At 64.8% G+C, this 18,171-nt stretch overlaps 1 protein-coding gene across 5 annotated transcripts; it reads right to left on the minus strand.

Moving 5' to 3' along the window:
- Positions 1–540: 540 nt before the first annotated feature.
- Positions 541–16,731, minus strand: TNNT3 (troponin T3, fast skeletal type). Of its 5 annotated transcripts, none has more exons than XM_052661615.1 (18): positions 16,598–16,731; positions 13,502–13,534; positions 13,379–13,392; positions 12,952–12,969; positions 12,549–12,587; positions 11,802–11,819; positions 11,605–11,646; positions 10,602–10,622; positions 10,380–10,394; positions 7,987–8,005; positions 5,494–5,539; positions 4,821–4,937; positions 4,640–4,717; positions 3,952–4,065; positions 3,767–3,876; positions 3,590–3,680; positions 2,039–2,079; positions 541–741 (listed from the first exon to the last, which is right to left on the minus strand). In XM_052661615.1, exons 1-18 carry the CDS (start codon positions 16,714–16,716, stop codon positions 687–689), a joined length of 990 nt encoding a protein of 329 aa, XP_052517575.1. In that variant the 5' UTR covers positions 16,717–16,731; the 3' UTR covers positions 541–686. The 5 variants fall into 5 exon arrangements, with proteins under 5 accessions (XP_052517575.1, XP_052517576.1, XP_052517577.1 ...); XM_052661616.1 differs by lacking the exon at positions 2,039–2,079 and adding an exon at positions 2,682–2,722; XM_052661617.1 differs by lacking the exon at positions 12,549–12,587.
- Between the last annotated feature and the right edge of the window lie 1,440 nt (positions 16,732–18,171).

Consider the following 18,171-nt stretch of genomic DNA (forward strand, 5'->3'; position numbering starts at 1 on the left):
CCAATTTTTGTGATTTATATTTTCCGTAATTCTACTTGGTCAGGCCTTTCAGACTTACACAGGGAGCACTCTGTTCCCATATAATATAGAAAGAACGGTCTGTGTTGCCACGACTGTTCCCTGAGATGTGCTCTCCCCCCTCCCTGGGGCCGCGTGCACGTCCTCTGCTGCAGGCTCCCTTCTGCCCTGTTTCTGGGGGACTTTTGTGCCCCAGGCCTGCCTTCCGGACACTCTGCAAAAGCCAAGCTCTGCTGCCCCAAACTGGCTTCAGAGCAGATCTGAGGTGGGGGGGCCGGGGGCCAGCAGAGTGGGCTCGCACACGGGGTGGGGACGGGGTGATGGTCCGCGGACACAAGCGGTAGCCGCCGGCAGAGCTGGTGGGCACCTGGGGCTCTCTGGGGCGTAGACGACCACAGCTGGGGGTCTCCTGAGCCGAACCCGAGGTCAGCACCTGGGTCTCTTGGGTCCCCAAGCTGCAGAGCAGCCCCCGCGACACCCTGCCCACCCGCGGGCCCCACTGATGAGCCAGCACACACGCGGTGGAGGGGAGCCTGCTCGCTTTATTCACAGGCCCCAGAGCATGGACACAGTGAGGACAGAGACGCAGGGGGCCCCTGGGGGCCGGACGCCGCTGTGTGAACCCCCCAGGCTGAGGGTCTCTGCCTCTGGGAACCTCCTCGGCCGCTCTACTTCCAGCGCCCGCCGACTTTGCCCTTGGGTGTGGTCCCGGCCTTCTTGCTGCTGTAAATGGGAAGCAAGTTGGTCTTGAGCATGAGGGCGTCTGGGACCCTAGCTGACCCCTTCCTCAGCCCTCAGCAGACCCCAGACCCTGGAAGCTTGGCCTGGCCCAGCCCTAGCAGCCCAGGGGCATCCCCAGCCCTGGTCCAGCCGCAGTGACTCACCTGTGCCTGCCCACCCGGGCCTGGGCGACTTTGTGCTGGGGGCGTTAGTGAGGTTAAGGGGGTGCTGGCAAGAGCTGGACCCCTCTCCCTCCCTTCCCCACCCGATGGACTCGGGGCATGGGGCCTTATGTCAGGCAGACCCGAGCCTGCCCGGGCAGCTGTCCCTGCTGGTAGCCGCCATCCTCCCAGTAATTCTGGCCTGAAAAGAGCCGGGCCCCCCCACTCCCCGGCCAGGATGGGCAGGGGCAGCGGGCGGCTCTGGTTCCTCACTCCAGGCCAGCAGTCCAGCCTGACGGACTCAGGACCTGGGAGGCCTCCATCTTGTTCTAGAATCTCAGCCCCTCAGTCACCAGTGAGAATGGGACCTCAGGCGATGGGGGTCCTCAGGAGCCCACCCCATCTGTCTGAGCCCTGTGTGCAGCAGGCAGCCAGGAGCTGGCGGGGGGCCGGGCCGCAGGCGGGCGGTCATCGGCACTCTTCGTGGGCAGCTTCAGGCTGGAATGGGCCCTGCGGCTCCCAAGGCGTCAGGGGAAGGCCTGGCACTGCTCACGGCCCATGTCCCTCAGCAGAAGCCACATGCTCACACACACACCTAGCCAAGTGACCTGCAAGAACCCCTGCCTCACGCCACAGAGCCCGGGGCAGAGGGTGTGAGCCTTTGCCAGCCCCCTCTGCAGCCCTCGGGGCAGCCCCAGCTCAGCCTCCAGTCTCGGGCACTGAACCTCAGCAGGGGGCACCTGGGCCCACGCCCTCCAGCCCTTCCTGGCAGCTGCTGCAAAGGGTCCCGTGGACCCAGCGGGCTCATTGACCCCAGACCAGGGGTCTCATGCCAGGCTGTGCAGGGTCTGCTGAGTCCCTGCGCAGGTCACCCTGAAGGCCACCCTGGGGGCCTCCTGCTGGCTCTCCCCACCCGTCCTCCTGGGCTCTGGGGATGGGGGAGACAGGAGGCTGCAGGTCCGGGGTTCAGGGCCCAGCATGCTGGCCCAAAGGCCCAGCCAGTTAATCTTGTTACTGCTCTGCTGAGGGCCGCCTGCCACTGGCACAGGCTGACATCTCCGGGCCCCTGGGGGCAGTGGCAGCCGACCCCGTGGGGCTGCGTGCCTGGCGCAGAGCATGGGGCAGGCAGGGCTACTCACTGCTTCTGGGCCTGGTCGATGCGGCTCCTGAGGTTGGTGATCTGCAAACAACACAGGGGACTTACCTGTGTGTTCGCACGGGGCCAGGCTGCATGGTGGCCTCCTGCCCGCGGGCCCCTCGGCGGCCCTGGCGGGCCTCGGTGCTTTTACTGTCCCGGCTCCTCCGGTCTGGAGGGGCTTAGACTCGTGCCTCTGACTTACTCTTGGTGGCCTGAGCTGGACACCTGGGCCATGACACACCGCAGCCCCAGAGCTGGCCACTTACCTGCCCGCCTCTGCAGGATGTGGGGCAGGGGCACGGGCCGGGGGTGGGCTTGCAAGCACAGCCCCCGCCTGGTGGCTGGAGCTCAGAGCCCCGCGGCCATCTCGCTCCCCGGCCCGGCTGCCCCCTCCTGCTGACCGCCTGGGGGAGGCTAGGGAGGCAAGGGCCAGCCTCTGCTGCCGACGAAGGGCAGCAGGTCAGCCTCGGAAGCCCCCAGGTGGCAGGCAAGGGGGAGGAGGCGGGCGGGAGGACCCAGGGACGTCCTCCGGGATCTCCGTGCCGCTGCCGCCGACACCCGCAACGACCCAGGTTTCCGCCAAGCGCAAGGCCCACCGCGCATGAACACCAGAGCCTGGCCCAGGGTGGGCCCCAGCGACTTACAACTTGGCCAGCATCTCCACTCTGGCCCGGACGTTCATGATCTAGAAAGACCGAGATGGTTAGGGGGCTGGGTGGGCGGCCAAGGCTTCGGTGCCCTGCGTGGTTCAAGGCCCTTCGGCTCTCCAAGCTCCCGGGTAGCCACTGTGCACGCGAGCGTCAGGGCCTGCTCTCCTGGCCCAGCGCGAGTGGGGCCAGTCTGGACCCTCTGAGGCCCATTTCCAAGCCCGCTGGGAGCACCGGCACAGGGCGCGGTGCCCCCTCATCTGGTCCCCGGGGGAGGGTCTTTCCCCGGAGGGAGGTGGGGAAATTGAAGTGCAGGAGGACCAGGCAACCCACCCAAGGGCCCTGGGCTCCGGGAAGGAGGCAGGACTCCCCCAGCTGCCAGCACTGGTCACCCACACCCTCTGTCTCAGGGGCCAGCGGGAGAGGGGGCCTGAGAGTGGGCGGTCCTCCCCAGGGGACACCGGAGGCTGGAGGAAAGGGTCTGTCGTGGGCCTATCATCAGGCTCCGTACCCAGGCCCATGCTGACTCCAAGGAGGGTGTCTACCTGGGGCTGCGGACCTGAGCTGTGAACCCAGGGTGGGGGAGGCACTGGCCAGGCCCCCTCCCCAGCTCTGAGTCCCCGAGCTGGCCTGGTTGGAACTTGGGTTTGCAGAGGAGGCTGGGTGAGGCAGAACCCCGACCCCAGAGGAACTCAGTGCCCCTCTGGTGGGCTCAGGACACCAGGTCTCTAAGACCCCCGCCCCGGAACAAGGGCGCTCTGCCCCACTGCACCCCCTGCCAGCCCTGAGCACCGGGCTGACAAGAGACCAACGTGGGCAGGGCCTCCCGCAGGGCAGGGGCCTTGCTCGGGGTCCGGGGACTCGGGGTGCCCGCCAGCAGGTGAGGCCAAGGACACAACACTCACGTCATATTTCTGGCGCTTCAGCTTCTCCCCATACTCGAACTTGTCGGTCTCCAGCTTGTACAGGGTGTCCCAGAGCTCCTTGGCCTTGTCCCTGGGGGGCAGCCGCGGGTGAGCGGCTGGCGGGTCAGTCCCGGCAGGAGGGTCCGGGCGCTGCCCCCAATCCCGGCAGGGCCTCACCTGAGCTTGTCCTCGCTGAGGTGGTCGATGTTGAGGGGCTTCCTCCGCTCGGCCAGGACCTTCTTCTTCGTTTCCCGGGCCGTCTGCTTCTTGCCTCTTTTCTGGTCTGCCTGAGGGGACATGGGAGGGGCGCGTCGAGCCGGCCCAGGCCACGGTGGGCAGCTCGGCCCCGCGCCCGCACTCACCTTGGCCAGGTAGCTGCTGTAGTTGGCCCCCATGGAGGACAGCGCCTTCTTCTTCTTCAGATCGTCCTCAGCCCTCCTCTTGGCATCTTCCTCCTCCCGCCGTGCCTTCTCCTCCTGCAGGGACACCCCCACCCCCAGCCAAGACCTCAGTGCGGCTGTCGAGGACCTCCCCAACCAAGACCTCAGCGCGGCTGTCGAGGACCTCCCCAACCAAGACCTCAGCACGGCTGTCGAGGACCTCCCCAACCAAGACCTCAGCGCGGCTGTCGAGGACCTCCCCAACCAAGACGTCAGACCAGCTGTCGAGGACCTCCCCAACCAAGACCTCAGCGCGGCTGTTGAGGACCTGCTTGGGCTGGGAACCTTCTGGAAGGTCCCAGTCCCCATCGAGTCTGCCCTCTCGCAGGGTTTCTGCAGGGCGGGGGCAGCTTGGCTGATGGCCTGGGTTCCTAGGCCAGTGTCAAGGGGAATGTCAGAAATGGGAAGGCCCGGGAGCCTGGGGGCCGGTGGGGGGCTGGGCTGGGCTGGGGTCGGGGCCGGGCTGGAGGCCGGGCTGGGGGCCAGGCTGGGCTGGGGTGGGGGCCGGTGGGGGGGCCGGGCTGGGCTGGGGTGGGGGCCGGTGGGGGGGCCGGGCTGGGCGGGGGTGGGGGCCGGTGGGGGGGCCGGGCTGGGCGGGGGGCCACCTCACCGCCAGTCTGTTCTGGCGTTCCCGCTCCTTCTCTGCCCGGATCCTCTGCTGCTCGGCTCTCTCTGCTCGGCGTTTCTCCTGTGGCCCGAGGGGAGCGGGTCAGCCCGGCCTGGCCCTCCCCTGGACCCCCGGCCACATCCACCAGCCCGGCCTCCGCCCAGAGCTGCAGGACTACACTCACGATTCTCTCCTTGAGGGCGACCAGCTCCTCCTCCTCCTTCTTCCGAGCCTCGAAGTGGCTGTCGATGAGAGCCTGGAGCTCCATGAGGTCTTTGTTCTGGCGCTTCTTCTGGATGTCCTGTGGGGACAGGCCCATCATACCCGCCCTTCTCTCGAACTTTGGGCTGCCTGCTCCCTCAGCCACGGGGTCAGAGTGGTACCCTCCTTGTGGCTGAGTCCAGGCCGTGCAGAGCCCTGAGGTCAGTGAGCACCCCTGGGATGGACTGCCTCTGACTTGGCCTCATTGTTCAGCCCAGAGATGCCTGAGTGGGTTCGACGGAGAGGAAACTGGGGAACGAGATAGTCTGTTGGACACACAGACGGATGGGTGGGTGAGTAGATGGGGGGGTGGCTGGAGGAGTGGACGGACAGATGGGACGCACAGATGGATGATAGTTGGGTGGGTGATTGGATGGATGGGGAGAGATGGGGAGATGGGGAGATGGATGACTGGGGAGGAGGGAAGAAAGGTGTTATTCCCGGATGAGGTCTCTCTGATCCGGGAATGAATCACAGCAGGAAGCAGGAAGCCCCAGTTCTGGCTGCTCTAGAGGACGTGACCTTCTCAGGCTTCGCCTGGAGCCGAAGGCTGGGGGTCTGGGGAGACTGTGTAAACCTGGGTCCCATAAACTTACATCGAAGTCGACTTTCTCCCCTTCCGGGATCTTAGGAGCAGTGAGTCTGAAGAAGAGAGAGTGGCTCATGAGTACGGTGAGTGGGTCCCCACCAGGAGGCTGTTGTTCTTATCAAATATATAGCCCACTGTCCCCAGAGTGGCTTGACCCTTCTAGAAGTTTATAACCTCTTAGCGTCCTTCTGCCTCGCCCACTCCTAGGCCTCTCAAGGGCTGCTTCACCCCTGCTCACCCAAGAAGGGTGACCTTGCTCTCTTTCTCAAACAAAAGAAGGCAAGGCGGTCACCAGAGACCGTTCCCGGGTCTTCGGCCTCTGCGGTCAGGAATGGCCATCTCGGCTGACCCTTTGCGCTGCTCTGGTCACCTTTTGACCTCTCTTTCTGGGGACCCAGAGGAGGGGGTGCTGGGCAGAATGCACGCCGTGCGGAAAAGAGACGAGATCCCTCTCGAATCCCTCCGGCCAGGGTGGCCGTGGCCCTCCCCCTCCCCCCAGACATCTCGGACGGAGCAGAGTTAAATCAACAGCAGAAGCAAGACCTTCTTCAAAAAAGAAGAGAGTGGAACTGAACGTGGGTCGGCATGCTGGCGAGGGAAGCGATTTTCTGAGCTCAGAAGGCCCCACTCAGGCAAAGATGGCCAGAGGAGTCCATGCAAATGAAAAACTTATGGAAAAAGGCACAACGTGGAAGGGGGGGAGAAACCAGACTAGAAAAATATTTTCAGCAAATACAGAGAAGACTTATATCCTTATGCAAACCGATGATTAAGAAAACATAGAGACGCCCCCGCCGTTAGATAAATGGGCAGAGGGTGAACGCTAGCAGCTCCCCGAGAAGAAAGACCACCAGTCAACACACGAGGGAGAGGCTCCCAAGCCATCAGAGGAATGTGAACGAAAACAAGCCAGAGAGGCCGTTTCTCATCCACCCGTCAGAGGCTCCGTGTGCAGGCACGTCGCGGGCCCGGGCATGCGGTGTGGAGGCCGCGCTGGCGGTCCTCGTGGAAGCCTTTTGGCAGCGGACATCAAAAGCCTGAAGAACGTTCCTACTCCTTGACCCAGTAATTCCATTCTGGGAATGCGGCCTAGGCAAATAAGCCAAAAGACAGAAAATGCTTTCCACCCGGCGTTATTTATGATAGTAAAATATTGGGGAGAGCCTTAATATCCTGCAAGAGAGGAACGGTTAGGAAAATTATGGTTTGTCCAATTGATGGAATATTATGTGGCCATTCAAAATATTTAAGAAGACTATGTAAAAACATGGAAAAATACTTAGGGACAGCGCTGCATTTTAGAAAAGCAGAATTCAAGGCTGTATAGACAAGACGATGTTTGAAAAACAGCTCAGAGCTTCAGTCCTTTTTTCCGAGTCCTATGCATGGAAAAAGAGCAGGAAGAAATAAGCCTTTGTATTTCTTTCTCCTCTTTTCCGCAGCCTGGCTGGCGGGGTGGGAGAGTTATAGATGATTTTTTTTTCATTGGACTTTTACGTATTTTCCAAATTTTCTTTAATGAGGTGTTTTATTTTCATAATGAAAACACAAACATTTTTTTAAAACTAGAAAATATCTTGTGACCCGGCAGCTTTCTTTAAAATTGCTGAAAAATAAAGTGTAACGGATGGAAACGGGCTGGCTACACATTCGCATATTTCCAGTCCTCTGTGGAGAGTCCGCAGGGCTCCCCTAAGTGGGAGCGAGCTCTTGGCCTGCGCTCAGAGGCGCTGACACGCCTTCCCCTGCAGAGCAAAGGAGGCGCGTGTCCCCCGAGGACGGGGGGTGAATCACGTACAGAGGGCCGTGGGCTCGCACGTACTTATCAGAAACAGAAAATCAGGAACGCTGGATTAAAACAAGAAACCTCTGAACCACTAGCGCGCGAGCCAAATGAGCAAGAGAAAGCATCTTTGAACGAGGTCAATGCTTCCTCCGGGGGCCCAAGGCCCCCACGAAGGGGAGGATGGGGGCTCTGGTCAAGGCTTTGCTCCCAGGCGGGTTTCAAAGCCTAGAGCCTCCCTGCCAGCACCCCACCACTCACATCGAGGGCCCCGGGAGATGTGGGCGGCAGCACGGCCAGGAGGGTGGGCACCGGAAAGGGCCATGGGGGCTCCATGGGGCCTCCCTCCCTCTGCCCCGACTCTCCCAACTTTCTGCCCCCTTTCTTCCTCTGCCCAGCGCCTCCTCCTGCAGGAAGCCATCCTTGTCTAGCCTGCAGGGTCCGGGGCATGGACTGGACCTCCAGAGTCCATCCCTACCCAACCCCAGGGTGAAGCCCCGCCTGGGAGGAGTGCATCGGCTGCCCTGTGACCCCGTTCCCTGGGCGAGCCTCACCCGGAATCCAGGACCCCAAATTCAGGAGCAAACGAGTGGCTGCGGCCCATTGAGGATTCAGGTCCCCAGGGCCCAACGAGCTTCGCGGCCTCTCTCACAGGACCGGGCCATCCGAGTCCCAGGCCTCACAGGCCCCCGTCGCCCGGCCCAGCCCCACACTCACCTGGGTCTCGGCTTCTCCTCTGATCAGCAGGGCGGCATCGGCGGGGGGAGGAGAGGAGACGGGGAGACCAGGTGAGAGGGCAGCTCACTCAGCCCCCAGGTCCCCACATGCCTGACCAGGGCCCCCCTCCCGTGGACCCGCCCTCCCTGCCCACCAGAGGCCGGGGACTTGCCCCCACCAGGGCCTGTACGCGGGAGCCCCTGTGGGCTCTGAGGAGGAGAATGGGTGCAGGGCCCAGGGCAGGGCGGGTGGAGAAAAGAAGGAGAGAAGGGGCCCGGGGGTGCCACACCCTCGGGGCAGAGGCAAGACTGAGGCTGAGGGCCAGGTGGAGGAAGCGCCTTCCTGCCCACCTTCTGATGTGCCTGCTGGGCCCCTGCTGAGCCCCTAGTGTCGGTGTGGGGCGGAAGCTCAGGTCGGGACAGAGCTAAGCCCCGCAGCCCAGGCAGCTTCAAGCAGCAAGGCCTGGCCCTCGGAGGCCCTGGCGTCAGACGGGCAGGACGGGCAGGTGGGCAGGCGGCCGAGCAGAGGCACGGAGAGCCCTCGAGATGGACCCCGGGCGGTCGGGCCTCTCTGCCAGGGTCTGTCCAGACTCCACATGGACACCGCGTGCAGCCAGAGGCCTGGCCTTACCTGCCTGGTCCTCCCAGTCCTCGTGCTCCGCGTCTTCAGGCAGAAGCGCACATGCAAGAGAAAGCGGCGGGCGCGGACGCGGGCTGGGGGCGGGGGCGGGCGCGGGCGCGGGCGCAGGCTGGGGGCAGGCCAGCCGGAGCACTCCTGAACCCCGCTTCCCCGGGCGGACGCTGGCCTGGACCCCATCGGTGACCCCTGCTGAAGGCTGCAGGGCTTCTGTCTGGGAGGGTCTGTGAGAGCTAACTGCAGGCCCAGCATGCCCGGGGAGACCCCAGCCCCAGAAGGCCAGCGGTAGCTGGAGGGGCCGCCGAGGGCCTGTGGGTGCTGGCTACGGGCTTCCTTAAGCTCTTCCACTGGAGGTGGCCTCCTTGGAAGAAAAGCTATGCCACATCTAGACCCTGATGCTGGTCAAGATTGAGGGCAAGAAAAGGGGAGACAGAGGGTGAGGTGGTTGGATGGCATCACCAGCTCCGAGGACGTGTGAGCAGAGTTGGGCACGCCCAAGTGACTGAACAACAATGGCTAGGCGCAGGCAGCTCTGGGGGCCTGACTCCTGGATTCCATTGAGTTGAAACCCAGGGATTCTCGAACAAGGAGGCTGATAACGTCTCCTGGGACCTCAGACCTGCGGAAGCCTGGCTAGGTGAGGTCCCAAAGCCGAGAGGACGAGCTCGCTGAGGCTGAGCCCCGAGAGGCGCGGGAGCCTGCATCAGCTCAGCCCTGAGGGCCAGGCGCCTGCCCCTGCTCCTGGGCCTTTGGTGGCAAGGACAGGGCCGTCCATGTTGAGCTGCCAGTGTCCCCACTTGGGGGCCTGGCCGGGGCAGGTGGGCTGTGGTCAGGGTCTCCCTGGCATCCCCTTCCTAAGCGCGCGGACCCCTAGGTTGCTTAGCAACCGGCCCCCACTCGCACAAACAGCCTCCTGCGCCTGCTGGGGCTGCTCAGTTTCCAGGTGGGCCTGACGTCACTGCCCCCCACTCCCCGGCACCTGGTGGGGGGCTGGGAGCGGGGCGAGGAACAGGGGAGGCAAAGCGCCAGGCGGCAAAGCTCCCTGGCTGCGGGCAATCAGGATGCGACCTGGCAGCCCCAGCCTGCCTGCCTGTTGGTCTGTCAGCCCCAGGGCTGGTTCCAGGGTGTCCCTTGGGCCCAGCCGGGCCCTTGTCTTACAGGGCGTCCTGCTGAGGCCCCGGGAGGGGAGACACTTTGCAGCCCGTGCTCTGGGTGCAGGCCCCGCGAGGAGGCCCTCTGCAGCCCCACGAGGGCTGTGTGAAGGCGGGGGCCTCTGACTTGGGCCCCGACAGCTCCACCCAGGGGGCCCCAGTACTTCCAGGCCCCTGGGCCCCCGCCTCGGCCTCAGCCTGACTTTCTGCTTCATCCCGCTTGCCTTCCCACACTTCCCTTCCCCCGCGACTTCTGCGCTCTGCCTTCCTTGCTGTCTGGGGCCCTGCCTCTCCCCCTCTGCCCTTCTCCACCTAGCCTGGTGGGTCCAGGGCGTCCCAGTGGACCCCAGTACCATCCTCCCAGCACCCCTGTCAGGCCCTTTGGGCCTGGCTACCCCCACCTTCCTGTGGTGACCCGGGCGGGGCCTCACCCCCTCAGTCCTGAATGCTCGCTGCCTGTCAGCCGTCTGACCCACAGCCACCCTCACCATCCCTGGCCTAAGCGTCCCACCCAGGGCCCAGCCTTCCGGATGGCAGCGGGGAGGGTCAGGCAGGCTCGGGGGTGCTCAGGCCTCAGCAGGGGCCGTGGTGGGGCAGCGAGCGTACCTTCTTGGATTTCCTCTGGAGAAGCGGCACCGAGGCGGGGGGGGGGGGGGGGCGGAGAGAGAACCACTGTGAACCTCAGGCAGAGGCTGGGGGTGGGCGGCGGGCAAGCAGGTGAGTGAGCTACATGGCCCCTCTTGTTCCTCGTCGGCCAGGCTGCGGCTCACACCCACACACGGCCCGTGTGCACACGCACCCACACGGGACTGAAGTCATGGCACATACCTGGTTCATGAACTTCATGGACTAAGGAGGGCCATGGAACAAGAGGCAACGCGCGGGTCAGAGGTCAAAGGAGAAAGGATCCCGGGTTAATGGAAACAGCCGGTCGCCACGGGAGGGTCAGTGGCCGAGGCCCGGGGATGGGGAGCGTGCGGGGAGTGAGCAAGACAAGGTCAATGTTGGCCGGGGCAGCACCCCCCCTCTGGTCCTGTCCCTGCCTGCACGCCGGGCTTCGCGTCTCTCAGGGGACCCCTCCTGCTTGAGGGGCCACTGGGGTCCTGCCTCGCTTGGCAGCACCCCACCACCACCACTTCCCACCTCCTCCAGGCCCCCGAGGACTTCCTTGGGGACAGGGCCGTGGCCTGGAGGGTGGCCCCTGGGGCCTGGAAGGGAAGCTTCCTACCAGCCCGAGGCTGGGGCAGCCACTGCCTTTTCTCTCTGTGCCCACGGAGGGGCCTGAGTGTTGGGTACCAGCTCTCAGCTGCTCTGACTGCTGTGCCAACCCCAGGGTTCCAGACCCTCCCACCCTCCAGTCCTGCCCCTGACCCGGGAGGGAGCTCCCTGGGGCAGGCTAGACGGGGCCCGTGTGGGGCACTTTGGCCTGGCTGGGGGCACAGACCGCAAGGGCTGTTCCCCCATCGCCCTGGGCTCCCCCGAGACCCCTGTGGAGGGGTCAGGTGCCGGGGACTCCAGGTGCCCACCTCGGGGCAGGAGGCGGGCCTCAGGGATGCCCCCGGGACAGCTAGGTCTCATGTGGTCCAGCGGCCTCCCTACTGACCTGCCCTCCCTGGGCTAGGGGGTGCCTGAGCCCGTGTTGGGGGGGCAGTGCTGGCCCTCGGGGGGCCAGCCTGCGCTGGTCAAGCATTGGCCGTGGTTAGTGAGTTACGTGGGGGCCACATGTGGGGGCCCCTTGGCTGGCTGGCACCTTGCCGCCCCCTCCCCGGCCCACTGTGCCGCAGCCAGCCCCGGGCACCACATGGGGCCCAGAAGTCCTGCGTCCGCGTACCTTCCTCGTGGACCTCAGGGACTTCTGCAGGCGGGGGGGACTCTGGGTGTGCAGGGGCAGAAGGAGAGAGGAGAGGTTAGGCCGGGAGCGCACTGCACGCCCTTAGAGGGTGGGGCACGCGGGGTCGCGTGAGGGTCGGGGTCACTGGACAGGGGGCTGGAGGCTGGCTGGGGGCCGGGGTCTTGGACCCCACTTACCTTCCTCCTGGGCCTCTTCTGCGGTGGGAACCAGAGGGAGCAAGAGGGAGAGAGGGAATAAGACAATCGTTAGGGGGCCAAGCGAGGGGTGGCCGGGAAGGGAGGCGCCCCAGGCTAGGGGGCCGCAGGCGGCAGGCGCTCCAGGCACCAGGGAGGCTGGCAGGCATCGTGGGCCCGCAGGCCTCTGCAGCGCGGCCTGCTCGGGTCCTGGGGGTCCTGCCCTCCCCTTTCCTTGGGGAGCGGGTGCTGGACTGAGGTGTCTGTGCTCCGGAGGGTTCCACTAAGTAACCGGACCCTGAAGGTACCGGAGGTGGGGATAGGTGTTAGGGGAAAGCCCATCGGGTGTGGGCTGGCGTCCTCAAGGGGCCCAGCGGCGGGGGGCAGAGGCAGGCGTTGGAGGAGCCTACTCGGGGCACCTGCCCACGCACCCCATCGACTTCCCCTGGGAGGGCACCGCCCGGGACTTCGGTTCCCTCTCAGAAAGAAGTCTCTCCACCTTTTCAGCAGAAAAAGGAAGAGTGTTGCTCACGTAGCTAGAGTAGCCAAGGGTTTTCAAAATATTTTCAAAACCTAGCTCCCAGAACACCCCACAGGAGAGCCGGCCCAACGGAGCTCGGGAGAGCCTGGCCACAGTGGAGCAGGGCCCGGGGTGCCCGTCAGGCCTGAGGACTGCCCCGCACACCCTTCCCAGGGCTGGGCTCCCCTCCTGCCGGGGCTCGACCCACCGGGAAAGGTCTCCTGACTCACCTGGGGTCCCCACTCCCAGAGGGAGGGAGAGGGGGAGAGCTGGGGGAGACAGGGACAGAGACAGAGAGACAGAGATAGAGAGAGATAGAGAGACAGAGACACAGAGACGAGAAGACAGGCAGAGTGAGGCAGGTGGGCGGCACTCCAGACTTGCTATTAGTGTCTTCATGACCAAATTCCAGCTAACCTCACACACCAGAGATACTGTGAGATTATTATGTATAAGTGATACATAATAACACAGAAGTATTAATGAATGATTAATGAGCGCCTCTCAATGGAGGGCAGAGGTGGCTGTTAGGGGTGCGGGAGGTGGGGATTAATGACCACAGAGGTGGACGGTTAATGGGTGAGCTGGGCAGGGGCCTGGGGGGCGAGGGCGCCTGGGGGGCACCTCCGTTACCTTCCTCCTCGTACTCTTCTGCAAGGGAGTAGAACAAAGGAGAGGAAGCGGTTAGAGGGCAGCGGGGGGGCCAGCCTGGACAGAGGCGGGGGGCCAGCCTGCCCATCGGCCGCTGTCAGGGGAGGACCGCGAAGACGCAGAAGCTCATGGGCAGGGCTCTGAGCCTCGAAGGCCTGGTTCTGCAGTGGGAGTGCAGTCTCTCCTCTGCAAGTGGGGCGTCACGGGGCAGGGTGTCCATGGGCTGGGCTGGGGATCTGTCCTTTGAGGGGAGGTGCAGGGGCAGGGGTGCGGGCCTGCTTGAAGAGGGGCGTCCACATGCCCGCGGTTTCCGGGGCCTCCCTGGGCAAGGTGCTGGCCGCAGCTGGAGAGCCCCGTCCCACCTTTCTGTTTAGAGCTGATGCAGAGAGAGTCTGGCGTCCACACTTACCCTCCACGTGCTCACTGTGGGGAGAAGGGGAGCGGTGAGGGGTCAGTTCTTGGCGGGGAGGGGGGCCTCCTCTGGCCTCTGAGCACACGAGGTCCAGGGGGCTTGAAGCAGGCGGATACTCACACTTCCTCGTCCGACATGGCGGCTGGGTGCTTTCTGCAGGGGGTGGGGGGAGACAGGGCACGAGTGAGGAGTTGCCTGGGCCTCGAGGTGCAGGAATGTGGGGGGTGGGCTCAGCGAGACGACTGTGGGGGGCTATCCTTGCACAGGGGTTGAGGGCCAGCTCCCTAGCCTGGGCGGGCTGCACCCGCACAGGGCCTCCTCGGCAGGCTGCCTTGCTTCCTGCGAGGCCCCAGGCCCCCAGCCCTCTTCGCCCCAGATCCGATCCCCCTCCGCCCCCCTTCCGGGCCTGGCTCCGGCCTGCTGCCTGGAATCCCAGAGCTGGGCGGGAGCTGGGAGGTGGTGGCTGGGCCGACATGCTCTCTGCAGCGTTCCCCAAGGAGGATCATCCAGAAAGCACGCGGCTGAGCGGGCTGGGGCGGGGGGCCCTTCCTGGCAGCTCCAGGCCCCTGCGAGGCCCTGCTGAGGTTGCTCAAAACCTCCCTCTTGGCAGTCTCTGCTCTTGGGTCTAGATGGTGGGGCTGGAGGGGAGGGGGCTCCCAGGCAGCCTCTGAATTACAGAGCTTGGCTCCTCAAAATGGGCACTGTGGACCTTCCCTGGCCTTCCCGCCTGCCGTCCCCGCAAGGCCCACTCCTCGGGAATGAGCCATGCTCCCTGCTCCCACTCATGATTTCCCGTGAGGATGCTGCGTTCTCTGATGGGGGCACCCGGGGATTCCTTGGGGTCCTTCATGGCCCTCTGCAGAGCCCTTTCCCAAAATCACAAGAGTACTAGGCATCCACGTCCTCCATCTCCCATCACCCCAGCAGACTGGGCCCTGAGCTCACCGGGATGGGTCTGGTTTGTTTCTAAATGTCCACGCGGCCACCCCTCCCCAGCCTGGCGCCCCTGCCAGGCCCACACGCCCTCTGAGAACTGAGCGAACGGCCCCGTTCCTCCTCAGCCTACTTTCCCAGGCCCCAAAGATGCTCTTGAATTTGTCAACGTCTGCAAAGAAGCTCTTGCCCGGGCCTGGCTGCGTGCGTCCAGGTGCGGCCGGCTCCGGGCCAGCACGCTCAGGGACGGTCTCTCCGTGAGCTGGCCCCCGTGCAGGCCTGAGGCAGCCGGGGCCTGGGAACACTCGGGGCAGCTGCATCAGAATGTTGGCCCAGGGTTTTGAAAAACAGTTCATGACAACACGCTACAGCCCACTTGAAGACAATAGTTCTGGTCCCCCCCGGGAGCTTTGTATAAGAAAAACACAAGTTCATCATTGAAAAATGCATTTACATCGCATTGCTAAGGTGGGAACAGTTTTCCGAAGCCTCTGTCAAGAATGTTAATTTTCCCAAAGCAATTTAAGCTCCATGCAAAATTAACCAGCGGATGGGTCTCTGCTAACCCCCTCCAGGAAGCTGAGCGCTTTCCCAGCCTGCTCTCCCTTCCTGGGGCTCTGCCGCCTCCTCGAGTCACAGCCTCCTGCTTCACCCAGCACACAGCTCCCACGGCCCCCCGTGGACCCTGTCCCTGAGTGCTGGGCCCCCACCCCACCCAGGCTGCCGTCATGCTCCGGCTCTGCCCACCTCTGCCCCTGGCGGCACCTGACACCTGTCACTGCCTTGAGAGGGGTGGTCGGCTGGAGTCCAGGGTGGGTTATTTTTAAGGAGTCAGTGGCAGCTGAGACGTCCAGAAATAGGCACCCAGATTAGCCAAGACACCTCTGCCCAGAAACCCAAGATGTTGGGAGGGGGGCTGAGAACATCCACCAGCTCAGGTCTTGGCCCGCCCACCCCCCCACCCCCCGCCATCAGCTCCCCTGCAGGCCTCTGCGCCCTCTTGTCTTCTGGGCCGGAGAACTCCATCCTGCACCCCCGGGCAGGGTGCCCACCCTCCAAACAGGGAAACTGAGGGCCCTCGGGGTCCCTGCTCCTCTGCCCAGTGAAGCCCTCGGGGTGACACCGTGGCTCCTCCGTGCCCCCCATCCCCCCACCGTCGGGGAGGGGCCCGGGGTGGGGTGTGCTTGGGGGCAGGGTGGCATTTCGACAGCTGAGAAGGAAACCAGCTGTCCATTTCATGTCCTGCCCTCAGAGGGGCCATTGTGCAAACAGCCTCTGAGGTCACTGCTCCTCGGGGACCCCTCCTCCTTCCTTCCTTCCCAAGTGACAAGGGGGGGGTGGGGGTGGGCGGGGAGCCAGGAGGCCCTGCCGCTAGCTCGCCGTGGGACCCTGACCCTCTTCCATGACCCCCGGGCCCCTGCCGTCCCGTGTGGCCGTGGCTCCCCAGCCGTCTCCTCCCAGAATGGTTGAGGGCACCAGAAAGGCTGCTGCCTAGCGAGGGCGCCCCCGTCCCATGACGTCAGGAGGATGGCTGGGCCCCGGCCGCAGGGGGCACAGGAAAGGCGGTGGGGGGCCTGGGGCTGGGGAGCTCGGGCTGGGCCTCCTGGGAGCACGTGCTTCCCTGCCCAGGCCGAGGCGGGCGGGCGGAACAGACGCCGGCTGCCCGCTCCCCCCTCTGCCCCGGCCCCTGTCCTGTCCACTCCCAGCCTTGACCACTGGACACCAACTCCCAGGCTGCTGGGGTCCCAGCCGCCGCTTGCACAGACCTGTTCTGTAGGGCATCACACAAGCCCCACCCTTGTCTTCATCTTTACGGATGGTGGCATTGGGGGCAGTGGCTGCTGGGACGAGAGCCTGAGCCTCCGAGGAAACGCTGGCCAAGACCAAGTGGGCAGCAGTGGTCCCACTGCAGCGGGTGGCCTTGAAGCCCTGGACGAAGCCCCTTCCTTGCCTCTTCACCCCACATCCTCAGCTCTCTCTAGCTGTCTGCCTGGGGACCGCCCCCCGGGCCTTCCAGGGGTCCCCCTTCCTCCTCATCTTGGGCCCCCCCAAATCCTGTGCTCGGGTCTCAAACAGCTTCTCCTACATCCGATGTTCAGCGAACGTGGCCCCGCAGTGCCCATATCCCAGACCCCTGAGGCCCCGGGGTGGCTTCCTGGTGTCTCTGAGATGCTGTGCTTAGAGTGGAGAGGCTGGAAGGCGTGGTGTCCGTGTCTGGGGACCCCAGGCCACCAGCACACAGCAGGCTGGCCCAGGCCCAGGGCTGCCCGTGGTTCTACTGACCTGCGGTTGGGTCTGGAGAGACAGGCAGGAGCTTCCTGTGGACAGGACCGGCTCAGGCACTGCCCGCCGGCCGCGCGCCCTCGAGTTATAGTGACATTCGATCTTGCCCGGCAGCCCATTGGCCGGGCTCGGTGGCTGGGCGCGTGCGGGCGGGCAGGGGCCGTGCCCCGAGGCCCCTGACCAAGTATAGGAATAGCGGAGGAGGCCCGGGGAGGGGGCCGCGTCCGAGGGGTCGGGGGCGCCCTCCTCCCCCGCCAAGTGTCAGCTTCTATTTTTACCCCCCCCGACAGCGGGCACATTCTTGATGGGCTGAGGAGGGCGAAGAAGGTGTTGGGTGGCTCTGAGGAGGCAGCCAAGGACTCTCCTCGGGCTGGACTGGAGCCCCCAGGGCTGGGGCCCTGACTTCCCAGGCAGCTGCCCCTCCCTCCAAGGAGTTGCCCAGAGAGGGAGTCCCCCCAGGAAGGGGGTCTGCCGTCTGTCCATCCAGGTCCCGGGCCCACCCAGCCTCCTCGTCGGAGGGGCTGGCCTGAGCTCTCGCACCCTCATGGATTGGGGGGCCTGTGAGTCCTCGGCCAGGCCCCCAGGGGTCGGAGCCCATTTAGTGGCCAGACCAGGTTCCCTGGGTGGCGCGCTGGGGACACACAGCATAAACGGGCGAGCGAGATGCCAGCCCACGTCTGATGCACGGGGTCTGGCACCTCCCGGTGCCAGGGGCCACATCTCTGCAGTCAGGCCGGGAGATCCCACCTCAGGGTCCAGATCCTGCGGGCCTCCTGCCCACAGGCTGGGCTGCGGGTGCTGCCCACAGTGTGCTCCACCACGAGCCCGTGGAGCCCTCTCTTTCTCTCCTCACGACCCCAGGTGGCACCGTCCAGTCAGCAGAAGTCGTGCCCACAGCCTCCCACGGCCCCTCACGGGCCAGTGAGGCCACATGCTCCTCTGGGTCTGCCCCTCGGGTAGGGGAGCCGAGAGCAGGGGAGAGGGGCCCGACAGATCCGAGAGGCTCGGTGGGGCCATGGTTGCTCCAGAGCCGAGGCTGGTGGGCCAGGGGCCAGGCCAGGGGGTGGTCCCCAGCAGACTCAGATGAGGGTCCTGTCCTCCGGAGGCTGAGGGCCAGGGGTGACAGGACGGCCGCCCTCACACCCCAGCCCTGGAGCCCCCTGGCTCTGCGCCCTGCTCCGGTCCCCCAAGCCTTCTGGAAGGTTTCCCTCAGCACCTCATCCAATTTCTGCAAGCCAGAGATAAGGCCGTGGGGCTCGAGACAGGCAGGGTGGGCCCGCCATCCTCAGCCAAGGGGTGGACAGAGCCTCCATCCTGTCCGCCCCCCAGAGCCCCTGGGGGTGGGGAGCCCCCGAAGCCAGAGGCGCCGAGTTGTCCTGCCTCCCTCATGGGGTCTCTGAACCCCTCCTCCGGCCCGGATCCTGGGACAGGCCACACACAGCGCTGACCCTGGGATAATGCTGACCAACTCTGTGTCCAGCAGGCTCAGCCGTAAAGACACATCCGAATGAGAGCCCTGGGCTGCTCTTGGGGGCCCCCTGCCCCGTCTGCTCCCCACGGTGGGACCTGACGGC

Source organism: Budorcas taxicolor, chromosome 25 (assembly GCF_023091745.1).
Source record: "Budorcas taxicolor isolate Tak-1 chromosome 25, Takin1.1, whole genome shotgun sequence".
In the NCBI taxonomy this organism is placed as follows: Eukaryota; Metazoa; Chordata; class Mammalia; order Artiodactyla; family Bovidae; genus Budorcas; species Budorcas taxicolor.

Coding starts and splice junctions, on each gene's coding strand:
- TNNT3 (XM_052661615.1), bottom strand. CDS start 16,716: ATGGGCTGCCGGGCAAGATCGAATGTCACTATAACTCGAGGGCGCGCG. Junction 4,718..4,820: donor TCGCCCTCAAGGAGAGAATC/GTGAGTGTAGTC, acceptor CTCGGGCCACAG/GAGAAACGCCGAGCAGAGAG. Junction 2,080..3,589: donor TGAAGCGCCAGAAATATGAC/GTGAGTGTTGTG, acceptor TGTTGTTTGCAG/ATCACCAACCTCAGGAGCCG.